Source organism: Solanum pennellii, chromosome 3, assembly GCF_001406875.1.
Source record: "Solanum pennellii chromosome 3, SPENNV200".
NCBI classification, from domain to species: Eukaryota; Viridiplantae; Streptophyta; class Magnoliopsida; order Solanales; family Solanaceae; genus Solanum; species Solanum pennellii.
Window position 1 is genome coordinate 52,445,243 of NC_028639.1, and position 19,112 is coordinate 52,464,354.

The 19,112-nt window shown below is 34.6% G+C and overlaps 1 protein-coding gene across 1 annotated transcript; it reads left to right on the plus strand.

Moving 5' to 3' along the window:
• Nucleotides 1-11,851: 11,851 nt before the first annotated feature.
• LOC107015483 (uncharacterized protein At5g39865) lies at nt 11,852-13,249 on the plus strand. The gene has a single exon (XM_015215766.2). It carries the CDS (start codon nt 12,032-12,034, stop codon nt 12,815-12,817), a length of 786 nt encoding a protein of 261 aa, XP_015071252.1. The 5' UTR covers nt 11,852-12,031; the 3' UTR covers nt 12,818-13,249.
• The last annotated feature ends 5,863 nt before the right edge of the window (nt 13,250-19,112 follow it).

Below are 19,112 nucleotides of genomic sequence, written 5' to 3' on the forward strand. Positions count from 1 at the left end.
AAAATTGGGAGGAAGAAACACTCTCATTTTTATCAACTTAAGACTACAAGTTGTAAGCATTCCCAATCAGATTTAAGAGAAAAATGAAAGTGTACATTTGAGTCAAATACTCATCTAGGCAGTAGAACAAACAAGGACGTTAAAACGACGAGAATGAGTTACTACACCCCGAGCAATACACAACTTCATATTAACTATTTCTAAGATTCAATCGTGACTTGAAAGTTAATGTCATTAACATTACCTTAAAAATAAAAAAAATAAAAAAAAATGGATTCGACAATATTCAAATAAATAGACGGAGAGAAAACATCAAGACCAGTCCAAATGTAGATACAACAACATCTACTACAAAACATCAAATTTCCCTCGAATCTATGCTAAAGCAAATACTAAAATCGATTCACGACAAACATAAAACTAAGGCACCAAGAATCCGAAAGACAGAAACATGAGATGAAAACGAGAGGGCATGGGGTTGTTACCTTCTTCCGTGCAGCGAATGAGACGACAAGGAGGAGACTACTTCTCCACCGTAATATGACTTCGGAAACATTAACAGGTGAAACGAAGATGAGAGGAGGCAGAGCAACGAGAGAGACTTCCCTCTACCTTGTAACCTATATCTCCAAGTATCTCTATCTTGTTTTGGATGGCTAACCCTTTAATCTATTTTAGTATTGGTCCCTTTCGTTTGTTTTGATCTATACCTCAACAAAAATTCTCTGTTTTCTGTGAAGCGAATCTCAAAACAAAAAATTCCAATCTCCAAAAGAAAATCCTTGTCAAATATTCTCCTGTTCTTACTCGAAAAAGTTTCAAAAGGAAAAAACTCCCAAAGCCAGGTTTTCAATCCCCTCCCAAAAAAAACCCCTGAAAATGGAGAAGAAGCAGATGTTATATAGAGGGATTTTCGATCAAAATTGGGGGGAAAAGACGAGGGTATAATCGAATTTTCAAGACCCTGTTTGAATTCCCATCCCGAATCTTATCCAAAGCTCACCGAATATTCCTTCGATTCCAAATGAATCAAACGCATTTGAGATGAGGTGGAGGGATGAGATCGGCCATTCGTCCTGGGCAAGCGACGTGGCAGAATCCCACAATACGAACGACAATTTTGCCTGCCTTATGCTCTGCGGAGGTCGTACGCTTGGAAGAGACGTTAAAGAAGATGCCAAAAACGTACCGCCTCAGCCTGCTGTTGCTTTTTTCGCGCGTCTACTGGCGAGACGTGATTTGGAATTTGCAGCGTGAATGAGAAATGGGATGAGAGAGGGTCGTTCGCGCGTGAAGGGATTGAATCGCTGCTGCGCGATGATTGTTGCGTGACTGCGCTGGTTTTCACGCGTTGGCGAATAAGAGGATGGAACAGTTTGGATCAGGTCAATAAATGGGTCTGCAAATTTTTGGAATTGGATTTGGGTTGATACAAAGAGGGGGATGGAGTTAATGGAGAATGGGTCTGGGTCTTGAAAGTGGGCCAGGATGGGGATGCCGAAAATATTTTATAAGGGCCCCAAAATGGCCTTAGGATCGATAAATTAACCGAGTTAAATCACTTGGAGAATTTCGCGGAAGTGAATAAGAGAGATGAATCAACATAAATCAAATTAACAAGCTTCTTAATTTTAACAAAAAAAATTGAGTTACTTATAAAAATAATTAATCCAAAACGGTAAACTACTATGTAACTAAAATAAATACTAAAATACCTTTAAAAGTAAAATAGAATCCTTTTTTAAGAACGATTTTTGAATAGTCAAAATAAACTAATTGTATACATAATAATATTAATAATAAATAAAATAATATATGTAGATACGTATATATATGTACATATTACTAAACAATTACAAAAAAAAAAGTAAAAAAAGTCTTAAGGAAAATTTGCAAAACTTCAAACTTTATAAAGACTAATTATTTTATCGTTTTAGAATTAAGAAGCTCGTCAATTAATTTATATGGGGGAGGGTCAAAATTGGGTGTCAACATAGAGAAATCTCTAATTACAAAGAATCCAAACAATGACTTGGTGATCTTCATATGCAGGAAATTTAAGCTGAAATACAGATGAAAATGTCATGATACAAAAAGTAGATATTTTTTAAAGATGACCAAAAAAAAGTGGTTTTTGGTGTTAGTGCAAGAAGTATTTTAATAATGAACAATTATTGATCCTTGTATGATATCAAAAAGGAAATAATCAATAAGGACTCAACATAAGGCATAACCAGGGTGAATCAAATCATATAAACGCGGCAATCAGAATTTTATTCAAGGGAACTGAAATTGCTACAAGTTCTTCAATCAAATAATATGTAAAAATGACTATAAAACAATTGGCCTCAATCAAATTTCAATAAAGGATATACAATCATCAAGAGGAAATTTAGAGATCAACATCACTCAAAGGAAAGTTGAAGATTACGAAAAGAAAGGAGAATATCAACATCTTTGCTTTACTCTATGAAATAATGATTCTCCATTACCTATTTTCAAGGATCAATTCTTTTGGATTGCTATCTCTTCACAAAAAAAAGTCTTGACTCTCTATAAAAGCTCGAAGAAAGCCAAGGAATTAAATATTCATTAAGTCTGAATCTTCACACAGTCTCTACTCTACTTTTAACAAGTATTGTACTCCCTCCGTTTCAAAAAGAATGATCTCCGTTACTTTTTAGTCTGTTTCAAAAAGAATGACCTCTTTCTTTTTTTGGTAACAACTTTGCACGTGGCATGTTTAAGGCACAAGATTAAAGGAAAATTTTGTACATTTGACATAACATTAATTTAGAACCACATGATCAAAAGTCTTCTTTATTTTCTTAAACTCCGTGTCAAGTCAAACTAGACCATTCTTTGTGAAACGGAGGGAATACTACTTAGTTTTACTGTGTAAACAAAAAGAGAGGAGAGAAAAACATTGTTGGTAAGGTTGTGTATTAAATGAGAAAAAGAAAGATTGAATATATGTAACACTTCAAAAATCCAAGACGTGTTCTAGAGCCTAACATAAGTGTCATATGGTCTAGACACTGTTTTAAGGTCTATTTTAATGAATACTAACGTGCCTTAGCCTTTTTGACTAGCTTTTAGAAGTCGGAAAATAATAAAAATTGGTGGAAGGGTGTCTCACATGTGTTTAAACTGATTCATGATCGAAACATCCGAATACGACTCTCCAAGGACCAACCAAGGGCCCTTGAGGAGGACCCTTGCAAGTGGAGTCAAATACTGCCTGGGCAGTGTGCACCCACATAAGGGCACAGACGAAATGTGTATGGATCGACGGGGCGTCGATGCCAACTATCAACCAACACTTATCCAATTTATTGGAGGCCCTCATATGCACAGTCTCTAACCGAATCAACGAGTGTGCAGCACGGAAGAGGGACCAGTCGTCGACTCACAGACGGACCATCGACATGGTCTCGTCTGTAAGGGTCTAATTTTCCAGCACTTTTTAACTAAGTCTAAAACAATTAATTAATGGGTTTATTGTTTAGTTAGGGGTTAAGGGAATTCTAATTAACACCCATATAAAGATCCCAACCCCATAAGTCCAATGACAATTCTCAAAACAAAACTTTCTTCCTTCTCTCTTCTTTCTCTCTTTATTGGAAGACACCATTGAATACCAAGCTAGGGGGAGTTTTGGGGGATATAAAGGGACAATTTCACCATTAATTCTTCATCAAATATTGAGGTATGGGATCTAATTCACCTTTGAGACCTCTTTCCTTAAAGGGTTCCTTCAAAGTATTTTCAAAAGTTGAGTTTTCCTGTGGGTCTTTCTCAATCTCGAAAATTATGTTATGAATTGATTTGCTTATGATTTCTTTTGGATATTATGAACATATTAACATGTATTCTAACTTAATTATGGTTTATCTTGATGTTTTGGTCTAGTTTGTAGAAGATGACCTTTAACCCTAGGTTTGATCTTGATATGAATTAGGTTGTATTTGATTCAATTAACTTGGTGATTGGTTGAATTACTACTAGATGATGTTGTTACACTAATCATGAACAAAATTAGGGTGATTGGTAGTCTTTCATGCTAGTTCTTGAGAAGATGATCTAGGTTAGGAAATATGTTGTGAATTGACCTAAGTATGTTGTCTTAAAGTTATGATCTAGTATTGAATTGTGATGTAGTGATTCTTCTAGACTTGTTATCATGTTGATTATTGACTTATGATTAAGTACACCCAAAATTGGGTTGAATTGAGGGTTTAGGATAAGACCTTGATGATGAACTATGAAAGAGACTTGGTAAGTCTTATGATCTCTATCCTTTACTTCAAATTGTGGTTAATTGTGATTAAGTCATGATGTTGCATTGGAGTATGACTTGTATTAGGATTGATAGGGTTTTATGATGTTGTGTGAGGTGTTGGCTTAAGATGTAAATGTTATAAGGATGGTGAATGAATTACCAATGTGTCTTATCATGATATGAAGATGTTAATGTGCTAACCTGACCTATATGAATTGTAATGAAAGGATTTATACTCATGCAATTCTTATTGAGCTATTGATGATGCTAACCTAGACTAAGCTATGATTGATAATAAAGGCTTAAAGACATTTCAAAAAAGGGACTCTAGCTTAGCACCGAGTGAACTAGAGTGAGGAGTGTCCCTTCCCACATAGGGAAGGTAGGATCACAAATGTACTCTTGAGATAGGAGACTATAATGCATGTAGCATAAAGAGGGTCCCAACTATATCTCCTAGTTCTTGAACTATGTTGTCCGCATAAGAATACTAGCTAGTGGATCCATGTAGTTGTTATGTTTCATGCTTTGGTATTACCTTCAAAAGTAGTATGCCATCCTTCGATATAGGTTTTTATGACACCGGATTCCACATTATCTCATGTGGTCTATGTCGGTTAGGGCAAGATTTTCCCAAAAAGGTAAAATGGATTAAAGGATTGAACTCTAACTATAATAACCTAAGGGGTCTAGCTTAGTCTACGTAGGGGTATGGGACTCTACCTAAGCATGCACTATTTAGCCTTGAGGGGAGTCTTAAGAGTATGTTCTTATGTATGATTATGCTTATAATGTTATATGACATGTATATGATGAACTTGCACATTGTTGATACTATATGTTAATTAGTTCACTTATGAATATGTGTTGATTTATATTGTTAAAGTAAGATGATATGTACACCTAAATGCCATGTTATGTGAAGTAGGATGTTAGTCATGATTCTTGTTGGTTCACTTGATTGAGTAAGGTTATGGGGCTTTACTTGGTCATTGCTCTTGTTGACTTGATAGGGGCTCATGGATAATTGACTTGCTTTGGTTATGTTGAAATGTAATCTTATATGTGATTTTTGCTAATATGACTTGACGATAGAGTTACTTGAATCGGTATTCAAATATAACTATGCATGTTGATTTGACTAGACTTGATGTTGATGGTTTTATGATGTTCATGCCTATGACTTAATGAATATGCAATAATGGTTGGTATGGTCTTGTTGAATGTGCATAAAGGTTTTAAATGTAAAGTGCATACTTTATGAGATGTCCCTTTTTCTTAGCATGATTTCAAAGTATATGTGAATATGGTCTCATATTTAGTACAAGTGGCGTACTAACCCCATTTCTTTCTTTTCCCCAACATTTTAGGTTCCAGTCGTTGACGTGCTTTGAAGACGACTTGAAGTAGGCTTATATCTCTTATTCATCCAAGTAGGATAGGTCCTCAATTTCCAAGGGAGATGCCACTATCTAGCTTATGGAGTTGCTTTTTAGTTAAAGACTTTTATGGTTCTTTATTTCCATTTAGTATGAAACATTGTATAGCCCATGTGAGGCATTTTTACTTTGATGTATGGGTTATGCCCAAGTTCTTACACTCTTATTAGATAGTTATGAGATGAAACGACTATTCTGACTATGATATTCTCTCTCTCTCTCTCTCTCTCTCTCTCTCTCTGTGTGTGTGTGTGTGTGCGCGCGCGCGCGCGCGTGCGTGCGTGCGTGCGTGCGTGTGTGTGTGTGTGTGTGTTTGTGTGTGAACCTCCAATTAGAAGTAATGAATGTAATGATGTAACTAAGAGGCTAGTCTTAGTCCTCAAAGAGGACGCCGACACCGGTTACGTTTAGGGGGTAAACACGAATGTGACAGTATAGACATAGGAACTATATTCTAAATTTGTACTAGATTCAAACACTACAAGAGAACATCCTTGCAACACAAGGAAACTGGACGTAAGATCCACATTGGATCCTAACCTGTATAAAAACATCTTGTATCAATATTATTTTCTGCACTTTCATTTTCAGTATTTATCTTTGGATGTAGTAGTCAGCTAGTGAATCTTACAAGTCGATTATTTAAAGAAGAAAAATGAAAAAAAAAAAGCAATTAACCCCCCCCCTCCCCCCGCAGGGGTACTCAGGTAAGATGTATTAGTCCCCATATGCAGGTTATCAAAAAAAACAAAAATAAAAAATATCAATTCGAATCCACAGAAATCATTGTCTCGTCAATTTTATTTTTGTAAGAAAATGTATGCAGAGAGAAAAAAAATTAGTGTTCAAAATCGGAAGCAATTGGCAGCAAGGACGTGACGGCTATGGTGTGAACGCTTCTGTTCTGACATGTCATTTCATCATATCGTGTATTTTGAGGAAAATGACGTCTTTTTGAAAACGTTATTGTTGCACGTGATTTTCAAAATAAATCCCGCTGCGCAAAATTAATTATGTTAATTAACTACATCCTTAATTAATTTTTAAGAGAAAGGAAATCAATTAATGAGATTGATTAAATAATTTTGTTCCAAAAAATTTATCAAGTAATCACACCATTTGTCAAATTCAAATCTAAAGTCAAAGTCAAAGACAAAGCCGAGCAAGCGAGCGACGACGACGGCGCGAGGAGGCACCTTCTTCTTAACCCTTTAAGAACTAAATGAAGTATTTCCTAATACAAGGACAACAATTTTCCTTTCTTCTACTAATATAGGAGAAATGCCTTTTGATTTGCAATTTGCAATGACTTTTCATTTTCCCTCCAAATTGTTCCCCCGTGTTTTCAACTTTTTCTTTCAATTTTCCATTGTTACTTTGCTTAAACCCAACAATCCCCTACATAAATGGGAAATGACTAATTTAAAACATATCCATGAAAAACTTGTGTATTTTATAAGTAAGGGTTAATCGCATCTGGATAAGTAGGTTTTCCTTTAAATTTTTTATAGAAAACATATATCGGATATACTCGGTCAATTGGTAGATTTGATATTTTTGAACCGTCGAGCTTTGATTTATACTTAGAGAACATAAGTCACACAATCAACCCTTGAACTGTTTTTGGTTCTCATTGTTTTGTAATGAAAACATCTCGGTTATAAGTGCTTGGAGAACTATCCTTACCGGATTCTCCTTGAAGCGGCTTACACTTCACACTTACATAGGTATTTCTAACTATGTTATCCCGTATATACACTATTTTATATACCTCGTATCAAACTTAGAATTCATTAAAAGTCCTTATACATTTATACTAGTTACTGAACATTGTCTCATCATGAGAATTGACCATAATAAATTTCGACAATGTTGAACCATCATCTATGACTTTGTCTTATCTCCTTAAATCTAGATCTTGGGATCTACAGTCTTTTAGGTAGAGAAACCTCACATGATGACTTGTTCTCGGCTATAGTTTTATTCTCGTCGATGAATACTCAACTCTCTCTCTAGTTTGGCCTTTTGTAAGTGGATATGTTGTTTCATCCTTATTATTTAGCAAATAGACATAATAGTATCTAGTGAAATCATCAATAAAAGTTATGAAATACTTTTTTCCACTACGTGATAGTGTTGACTTCATATCACAAATGTCAGTGTGAATCAATTCTAAGGGATATGAATTCCTTTCAACAGATTTATAGGGATGCTTAGCATACTTAGATTCAACGCAAACTTGACATTTTGTTTTATTGTACTCAAATTTAGGCAAAACATTTAATTTAATTAATTTTCGCAAGGTTTTGTTGTTGACATGTCCCCAAACGTTCATGCCATAAGCATTTAGACTCAAGAAAGTAAGAAGAAGCAAAATCTTTATTCATATCAACTGCAATTACATTGAGTTTAAAGAGCCTCCTCAGTAAGGTAACATTTTCCTACATACATTTCATTTTTACTCACTACTACTTTATCAGAATGAAATACACATATGAATCCGTTCTTGGTCAGAACTGGTATAGAAACTAGGTTCTTTCGCAATTCAAAAACATACGAAACCTTGTATATGTCACCATCTTGCCTGATGTCATCTTTAAAAGGACATTGGCAGTTCCTTCCACCTTTCAAACAATGGAGTTTTCCATAAACAACTTCTCGTCTGTAGGTGTTGGAGTATATGATGCAAATAATTCTTTGTTGGCACAAACATTGCATAAAACACCAGAACCTATTTACTATTCTCTTGGATTTCCAACAAGTTGCACTTGAAAACATTGCACAGAGATTGCCCATCTCTTATTTGGATAATCCTTCTTCTTGTCCTTTTTAGGACCCCGACATTCAATAGCCCTATGACCCGTTTGCCGCAATTAAAGCAGTTTTCATTAAATTTCTTCTTAGGAGGATTATTCTTTGGACCAGATGTTTTATTTCTTTTCTTTGATTTTGTGGGATCTCTTTCAACGATATTTACTTCAGATATTGCTAACTTACCACGTGATCTATTTTATGCAGCCTTGTTATCCTCTTCGATTCTCAGTCTTACCATGAGATCTTCAATATTCGTCTCCTTGCGTTTATGTTTCAAGTAGTTTTTGAAGTCCTTTCACAATGGAGGTAACTTCTCAATAATGGCTGCCACTTGAAAAGCATCATTCACAATAATAACTATATTAAAAAATTCTGTGAGTATTAAGAATAGACTTAATATTTTCAACATAGGCATTAAATAAATGTATACCTTGACCTGTAGCTCTTGAACTTGGGTGACGACGATCTTATTGTATATCATCTTATAATTCAAAAACATTGCCACAATGAACTTCTTCATTTCGGCATCCTCTATTTTGTATTTCTTTTCTAAAGCATCCCAGAGTTCTTTTGAGGTCTTGACATTAGATGTACATTGTACAGATCATCTTGCAGGTCACTCAAAAAATAATTTTTACACAAAAAATCTGAATGTGTTCATGCTTCTGTCACCAAGAATCGTTCTTCAGCCAATTTCATTTGACAAAACAGGATTGTTCCCACTAATGAACCTCTTCAGATTCAACGTAGTCAGATAGAAGAACATTTTTTGTTGTCATCTCTTAAAGTCGACTCTAGAGAACTTTGCACGTTTCTCAGTCGGTTCAAGGGTAGCAATTGAACGATTGTGTGCAACCGATGTTGTTATAGTACTCACTTTTACAGCAATTACTTGACTTAAATTTGTCATTTTTTCTGTTACAAATGACAAACAATTTTAGTATGTTAAATACTAACAGTAAAGAATAAATCCTTACACAGTCTGTTTTTGATTTAATGATAAATATTTTATATTATTTTAATCGTTAATCGAATAAATTTTAAAAATTCAAACAGAGTAAAAATCATAGAGCTATTAATCTTTCGAAACCTCAAATACAAAAACTATTTAAATTTCTTGAGCTCGTTATTCCCTGTATACAGGTTATCAAAAAACAGAAACAAAAAATAGATGAAACTAACAGAAAATATCAATCCGAGTCCACAAAAATCATTTTGTCGGCAATTTTATTTTTGTAAGAAAATGTATGCAGAGAGGAAAAATATTCATTGTTTAAAACGAAAAAAAGTGTCTCTCTTCTAAGCTACTGGCAGCAAGGAATGCATCTGTTCTATAATGGTGTGAATGTTTTTGTTCAGACATGTCGTTTCAGATTGTTGGGTCTTTTTGGAAAAAATAACGTCTTTTGGGAAAAGTTACCGTTACACGTGATTTTCAAAATAAATCCCGTTGCGCAAATTTAATTTTGTTAATTAACTAACATCCTGAATTAATTTATAAGAAAAAGAAATCAATTAATAAAATTGATTAAATAATTATCAATCACATCATTTGCCAAATCCAAAGCCGAGCGAGCGAAGACGACAATTGCGCGAGGACCACCTTCTTCTTAACCCTTTCAGAACTAAAGGAAGTGTTTCCTAATATAAAGACAATAATTTTCCTCTCTTCTACCAATATGAGATAAATGACTTTTCATTTGCAATTTGCAATGACTTTTCATTTTTCCTCCAAAATTGATTCCTCACATTTTTTATTTTCTCTTTTAATTTTTCATTCACGCCTTGGTAAAACTCAACAAGATGAAGCTTGTTTCAAGTGTCATGACAGAGCCATAGAGCATCAACCAAGGGTTGAAATTAGCAAAGGAAATAAGATGTAGAAATCTAAAATTGGAGATAGATTGCCTTCTTATTGTCAAACTTATTGAAGAGGAGAACATACCGTCTTACTTTTTCAAGACTAGTACAAAGATTATTTGCATTTACTTGCGAGCAATAGAGTTACCATTACTCAAATTTGGCGGGAGGCAAACCAATTTGTAGATTTCTTAGTAAATGAAAGACATAATCATGAGGAAGATATGATGATCTTGGAAGTATCGCTCAAAATAATAAAATTCTTTCTTCTGCTGATTCCACCCATGTTGCTTTTGAAAAATTTTAAGTACTTTATTCAAAAAAAAAAAGTTCCAATTTTTTTTATTAAATGGTTGACATTGGAAACCAGGTGCAAAACATGTGTCCAATGATTAATTTTTTTAAAATAATACTATGCGTGTAACTGTCCTTATTCCACATATATAAGAGTACTTTATTCATCTTCATTTTCGTCCATATTTTATTCCCTATCGAGTAATTTTGCTGATAAAGTATGTAGTGCAGCTCACTTATCATTATTAACGGTCACAATTAAATTGATTTAGGTTCTTTCCTCCCACAGGGAAAAAGAATTTGTTCCCTTTTTTTCTTTTCAAATTCATTCAATTTTGTATAATATATGTTTTTTCCTTTGAACTACTTTTATTATTAATTTCAATTAGTATTTATAAAGAAAAAAAAGGTTTCCGTATAAGAATAGGTAATAATAGTATAGTTTACTTTGAATGGAGAAGATTTTTTATTAAATACCTGAACAACTATTTCAAAAATTGCTCTCAAAACAAAAGTTGTCACTATCAAAATTGACTCCTCACAAGTTTAGTTGAACCGTGAAAGTATCTAGTTTGGATTTAGAAGAAAACCAAATACTAGTATAATATGTCACTGATTACATCGTTAAGGAATTAAAATTTAATTGAATCCTCTCGTGAAAAAAATATTTATGACTTTAAGATTGTGGTTAATAATTTCGGTTACCGCAGTAAAATGGATGCTAATAGCTTGTTAGGTTACTCGGGTGAAATTAGATATATTTAGAAGTCTAAAGTTTAGAAGAATGGATATCTTCGAAAAAACAATATTAATTATCAAGTTGAAGACGATACAAACTTTTGGAACCAATTACACATAAGCAAACACTTATTACATTTAGAACTTTTCATAATTTTTTGATGTAATTAAAAAAAAACTTTTGAATATAATTAAAAACATCAGATATGATTTTTAACTAAATTTAAAATTTAACAAAAATTAAAATACAATAAAATGGCATCTAATATATATATAACATTAATGAGAAGATATGATAAAATAGGAGTAATATTTAGCAAATTGATGTAAAAAGTAAGGAGGAGCGTAAGTTCCGGATAGAAAAGGAAAGGCGAAGGTGTGTGAAGCAGTCGTGGTCGAAAGGGACCCCCCACCGTCCCACCCCGTCTTGAATGTATGTATGTATGCCCCTCCATTTCATTTCTGCTTCTCTTTTCCACTTTTTTCAAAAATAACAAACTTTTTTTCATCAAATCTCCATCTTCCCTGTGATTTTAGGATTCCATTGCTTGTTATCCACGCAATTTATCTAAACCCCTCAAAACCAGTTTGATTTTCTCTTTCAATGGATCGTTTCAGGGATGATGAAATTCATAAACCTAAATCATCCATCATGTTTAATCGATCCATGACGCTTCATAACGCTGCTAATCCAATCGAATTCCCTGAAAAAACTGTTTATTTTTACCCTTCTCCTCCTTCTATTGAACGGCATGGCTCTGTCAAGAAGCTTCATACCTCTTCTTTAGGATCTTCTTTTAAGGGTACCGTCAAAAAACTATGCTCTCTTTTTGAATCTCGTAAACCATCCAATTTACAACCTCAAAGCCCTACAAAGCCTGCAAAATCATTTAATTCTGATTCTAGGGTTCCGTCTTTTGGATGTACCTTGCCTGGAACAGAGGACTCGGTTGTTATATATTTTACTAGTCTTCGTGGGATTAGGAGAACGTTTGAGGATTGTTATACGGTTAGAATGATTCTTAAGAGTTTTCGGGTCAAAATTGATGAAAGAGATATTTCAATGGATAGTGCGTATAAAAAAGAACTGCAGAATGTTTTGGGTCCGAAGAATGTGACTTTGCCCCAAGTTTTTATCAAAGGGAAGTATGTTGGAGGGGCTGAAGTGATCAAGCAATTGAATGAAGTGGGCGAGTTGTCCAAGTTGTTAAGAGGATTACCTCTTAGGCCACCTGGGTATACTTGTGAAGGATGCGGGGACATGCGCTTCTTGCCTTGCTCCAATTGTGATGGCAGCAGAAAATATTTTGATGAGGATGAAGGACAGCTCAGGAGATGTCCACAGTGCAATGAGAATGGCTTGGTTCGTTGCCCTCTTTGTTGTTCTTGATGATTTGCATAGTGTTATAGTTAACTATTACAGCCTGCTGCCTATAGTTTTCGGTTTGTGCAGGTAGTATTTGAGGTTGAATAGCTTTTGCCTATCTAAGGCAAAAGAAATGGTTGTTTAGTTTTTAAATTGACATATAAATGATTGCTATGTATATATTGCTTGGGAACTTCATTCCGTGGGATGGAGGATGGCTTTTTCATCCCCGTATAGTCATGTAAATTTGCCATCAAATCGATGGTCTGGTTTTTGATTGACAACCTAGTTGCTTTATTTAGCAGCAGTTGTGAAATTGAAATAAAGTTCCTTGTTGCAAAGGGATATCACAGTTTGCATTATGTATAGTGAACATTTCTAACTATGTTTCTATCCGGGAACTTATGTCGGTCTCATCACCAACCTATAATGATGATTTATAGTTATGTGCTTTAATGCACCATGTATTCATGTATTCTTTTTGGACGACGCCACATGTGTCTTATTTAATTCTAAGGGCACTGTTTCATCAAAATATGTGCAAATGATGGATGCATCTCTGCGTTGGTAGTAGTTTACTTCTTATGTGATGCACTGTTAGTGTATGCAAATTTCAAAATTAAGATGCATCTGCATTGGTAACAAATGATCTTAAGGAAATAGATTGTGGGTATCTTGATGTACAGATGTGTAGAGAATTTAGGTGTCTGTCTTGGGCAAATAGTTTTAGGCATCCATCTTGATTCAAATCTTCTTGCAAGTTTGCCTATTTGAACGTGCATTCAAAATTGTTTCTGGATAATATTGGCTAGTCTCTCTTCAAGAGGAAGTGCCAGTAATGCCAACTTGTCGAGTTGAAGACAGAGGAATCCTAGTGGGATTCAACACGGGTTTTTGGTGATATTGTTAAAAGGATTTCAAAAGAATGTAATATTAAGCATTAGAAAGGAATAAAAGGTGTTTCTTCTTGTGACAGTTTAGGATCGAGGCATGAAGGGTTCAGATGATGGGTGAAGCATAGAATATGGATCTAAGTTGGTCTATAAGATTATTATATTTTTCTTATACCCAGTTTGGAATTTTAATTTAATACCCAAAATGATTATATTTAACTGTCAGTATAGATTTTGTTCAACCTATATTTGAGTTGTATTCATAATGGATTATACAGTTAGGATGGGTAAAAATGGGTTACCCAATGATAAATGTGATTCCCCTGACCCAGCCTTTTCCTTATATCCTGCTGACATTTCTCGTCATGTGGAGCTGAGACACATCAGAGCCCGACTCTATGTAACCCAAATGAGATGAGATGTTGTCCGCTAAAGAATTATTCACTTAGGAAAAAGATGTTTATTCCTCATGTATTAAGTCTAATCGATGACAGCATTTTTCCTCTCTTCTGCTTCGAGCTTAATTCTGTCCCTCCTACAATTCTCTAACTTATCGACATGTCTCCTGAGCTACATTTATCCACACATATGCCTTTTGTAAGTAGTTGAACAAGGAGCTTAACACTGTCATTTGTCTTGAGTTTTCCAAGTCCAGACACAGGTTTTTGAAATTGACTTAGATATTGATAATCTTGCTATTTTGGATTGATTTCTGTGTTCTTATTGTGGTGATATAAGTTTGAAGTGTAGAATTTGTTGGTCAAAGGTGGAAAATGGAAGCATCTTTATCTGATGTATTAGTATTGAAGTATAAAGTAATAGCTGGAATTCTTTACAAGTAGTCAGGCGACATTTGTTTGGTTTTGTTTCATTCGCTCTCATCTTTTTATTCAAATTATGTTCAAGCATGTTCCTTTGTCTGTTGTCTGTTTATGTTTGTGTAAGAGGCAATGAAGTAATTGCTGGAATTCTTTTCAAGTAGTTAGGCAACAGTTGTTTGCTTTTGTTTCGTTCGCTCTCAACTTCTATTCAAATAAAGTTAAAGCATGTTGCTTTGTCTGTTGTTTGTTTATGTTTGTATAAGAGGCAATGAAGACCACAAAATATTGATTGAGATGGTTAAACTCTGGTTGATAAAAATGATATAGAGAAGTTCTGTGGCAATAGGCTGTAGAAATCTGATTTTAAAAAATAGGGTGTAGATTTGGAGAAAGCAGAAAGGTGAATATTTGTCCCCAAGTAATTACTGTTTTTTCTTTTCATATGATATTTATCTACTTACTAAAGAGTCGTGGGCAGGATGCATTCTTTTTCCCCGTGAAATGTCTGATTTTGTGTACTTAATCTTATTTCCTTGGCTTCTTAACATAGGAATAGGTTCTTTTAGATAAATAAATCAAATATTCCTGAAGTCCAATCTTCTTCTTCTTTCTTATGCGAATCAGCCTTTTTTGTGTGCTGTATGAATCCATCTTGTTAAAATTAGGCTTTCATATCCAACGTAAACAAGTCTTAAAAGCTCAATCTAAAAAGAACGTGTTCCTGCTTCCACTGACCATTGAGATTATAAGGTTGGTTGTGAAGCTTTAAACTTTGAGTTGAATGGTTTTAATAGAGGAATTTGGTGCCAAGTAGTTTAGACAAGGCTTATATCAGTTGAATTGTAGCCTCTGTTTTATTAAAATAAAAATTGTGAAGTCTTGTGATTGTTTTTAAAAACTAAAATATTTTCAAAGGGCTAGTGGGGCATGGTTCGAAACTTAGTGCATAGCTCTTCTCTATATAATCATCAGGTTGTGTGCAATAGTATTCGAACTCACATCACTCGTTGCATTCCCACTACTTGATCAAAGCCCTGGCTGGGAGCTTATGAAGACTTCTGATCTTAAAATGTCTTTTCTTAGCCAACTTCAAGGAAGGTTGATGAAGCCACAGAATATTGTCTTTGCTTTGCTTTCTACCTGAGTTTTATCTACTTATTTTACTTGTTAATGCAACAGATTGTTAAGTATCGTGTCATACTTTGATTTTCATATCATTTACGTAAAATCTTTTATGGACTACTCTGTTATTTTGTAGTAGCTGTTCTTTTCCCTTTAGCAATCTACTTGCTCTACGTGATAGGACGGTTTATCCTAGAAAATTTCATAAATAGCCGAGAGATAACTCTTTAGTTACAATTTGCCTAGTTATGCTCTGCTATAATTTTGTTTGTTATGGATATTTCTGTTTGTATAATTCGCATGTCAATATATAAACAATGTAAATATATACTAATGTGTTTAAACATTTAGAAATTTTTCAGAACGTATACAAATCAGTTGTATCAATACGATAGGTATATACAAACTATAGTAAGCATACACAAATTTTGGATTTATTACTATTATGAATCCAATTATACAAATTCTTAATCTATACCATTGAGAGTCAAATTATACAAATTTTGAATGTGGTCCTCGTAATTATGATTGTAAATTAATGGTGAATGATAATTTAATTAAACTGTAGCTATATTAATTAATTAAATAATATATATTTGTATTCATGTAGTTTTCCTTTTATACTATTGTAAACTATAGCACGTTTTGCATAGAATTTTTTAGGAAAAAGGCATAAATTCACCCTAGAAGTTGTATCGAAAAATCAATTACACGCTTGGCGATCTTTTACACACTTATATTACTCAAAAGTGAATTTATAATAAGATTAAGAACAAGAGGAGTTTGAGAAAATATGAGCAGTAATCATAGTTCTGTCGTTTTTGCTTTGTATTTATAGACTTTGTGCATGTTTATGATTAATATAAGAATCCTTATCTACTACGTATTCTAAAGGAAGAGTAATCCTATTGTTAGAATGAATAAGCGAGAATAATGAATTCTAGTTGATGATGGACTTCAATAGCCCCCTGCAAGATCATATTCTGGAGCGAAACATGAGCTTGGATCGAAGATTGAAGAATTGACTTGTGCCGACAGCTTTGGTAAAGATATCTGCAATCTGATTTTGAGATGAAACATAGCGAACCACTAAAGATTGATGAATAACAGGATTCTGAGATAAAAATTGTGCACTAAGATTATCACAAAGGACTATGGGAGGTGCAGTGAGAAGAGCATGTAGTTCACTGATAACCCAAATTAAGTCAGTAATTGCAAATGCTAAAGCACGATACTCAGCTTCAGTACTTGAGCGAGCGACAACCTTTTGTTTCCGCGAAGACCAACTGATTAAGTTACGGCCATAGAATAGTGCAAAGTCATGTTGGGAGCGACTATCATCAAGATCAGAGATCCAACCAGCATCCGAAAAGGCCACAAGACTAGAATCAGACATAGGTCGTAGGAAGAGGCCATCATGAATTAATCCTTTTAGGTATCGAAGTATGTGTTTGACAGCTGACCAATGAGCAATAGTGGGTGATTGCATAAATTGGCATACTCGATTGACTGCGTAAGATATTTCCGGCCTAGTGATGGTAACATATTGAAGAGCACCAACGACACTACGATATAAATGAGCATCACGCAGACGATCACCAGAAAGAATTAGTCGCGATCCAAGTTCAGTCGGACTAGAAATAGGCTTAGCATCAGCCATGTTTGTTCGACGAAGTAAGTCAAGAATATACCTGCCTTGAGATAAAATGATCCCATTTGATGATGGAGAACCTTCTATACCAAGAAAATAATTTAAAGAACCAAGATCTTTGAAAGAGAATTGCTTATCAAGAATGTGAATCACTAGCATTACCGGTTATAATAAGGTCATTCACATAGACAAGAACATATGTTGTATGGGTAGAAGCTTGCTGCACAAAAAGAGAAGAGTCAGATAAACAAGAGCGAAAGCCAATGCCAAGGAGAAAAACCTTTAACTTATTGAACCAAGCACGTGGTGCTTGTTTGAGGCCATATAATGCCTTGGTCAATTTGCATACAAAATGGGGCCGATGAGGATCAACAAATCCTTTCGGTTGCTCCATAAACACTTGCTCAGAGAGATCACCATTTAAGAATGCATTGTTGATGTCAAGTTGCCGAACAGATCACTTGTTTGTCACAGCCAAAGACAAGATTAGTCGAACAATTGTGGACTTAACGACGGGACTAAAGGTATTAAAGTAATCAACACCCTCCTCTTGGTGTAAACCTTTAGCTACAAGACGAGTTTTGTGACGTTCAATTGATCCATCGACTTTCCTCTTAATCCTATAGACCCATTTACAGCCAACAATGTTAGAGTTATACGGTGGAGGAACTAATGTCCCTGTCTTATTTCGCATAAGAGCTAAAAATTTTGTCTGCATAGCATGGTGCCACTCAAGAAACTTGGAGGCTTGGTGATAAGTTGTAGGTTTTGGAATGCGATAGGGATCAGGAGGTAGAGAATGGCAAGATGTTATAAGAGCTTTTGGTTTTACTTCGAACAACTATATGATGGCGAGAGGTGTCCGAGGGGCGAAAATAGGAAGGAGTTGTGGTCGGATAAGAGAAATCAGTCAATTGTGGTAGATTCTCAGGTGGGTTAGTGGATGGTACATGCTCTATTTGTAGAGGAGCGGGAGAGGGTACAGAAGAGGGCACATTTGTATAATTAGGTTGCTCTGATGAAGGGATAAATTATGTAACTGAAATATTTGATAATGACCGTGGAGCGATAGAGTGTGTAGGAGGATGTGAACACACTTGTTGAGAAGCTTGATCGAGTAAAGAGGAAGATGTGTTGCTAGAATGTGACAAGAGGATTTTGGGATTGGCAACATGGAGGAATAAGGGAAAGTATTTTCATCAAATACAACGTGGAATATAGATTCGAGAGGATGCAACATGATAAAAGAGGTAACCTTTGTGATGAGAACTATAACCCATAAAGACACAAGAAGAGATCGAAAATCAACTTTATGATGATTGTAGGGTCGAAGAAAGGGATAACAAAGACAACCAAAAATTTTAAGAAAACCATAATCAGGAGAACTTTTGTAAAGTAACTGATATGGCGATTAAGACAAAGAAGAAGATATGGTAATATTGGATAAGTATGTAGCACTGTTAAAAGCATGCTTCCAAAATTGAAAAGAAAGAGAAGCATGAGAAAGAAGAGCGAGTCTTTTTTCAATTATAATTCGATTTTGGCGTTCCGATGCATCATTTTGTTGAGGTGTATAAGGACAAGATATACGATGATGAATACCATGATTTTGTACAAAAAAAATGATACATTGGGGTACTCACCTCCCCAATCAGTTTGAACTGATTTTATTTTCGTTCCAAACTGTGTTTCAATTAAAGCCTTAAATTGAGTGAAAAGCTGAAAAACTTGTGATTTATGTGACATGAAATATACCCAAATAAATTTGGTGCAATCATTAATGAATAAAACAAAGTAGGAGGATGAGTATTGATGACACCTAAGGTGTTTCT

Excerpts from the sequence above, each read along its gene's own strand:
- LOC107015483 (XM_015215766.2), top strand. The coding sequence starts at position 12,032 with ATGGATCGTTTCAGGGATGATGAAATTCATAAACCTAAATCATCCATC.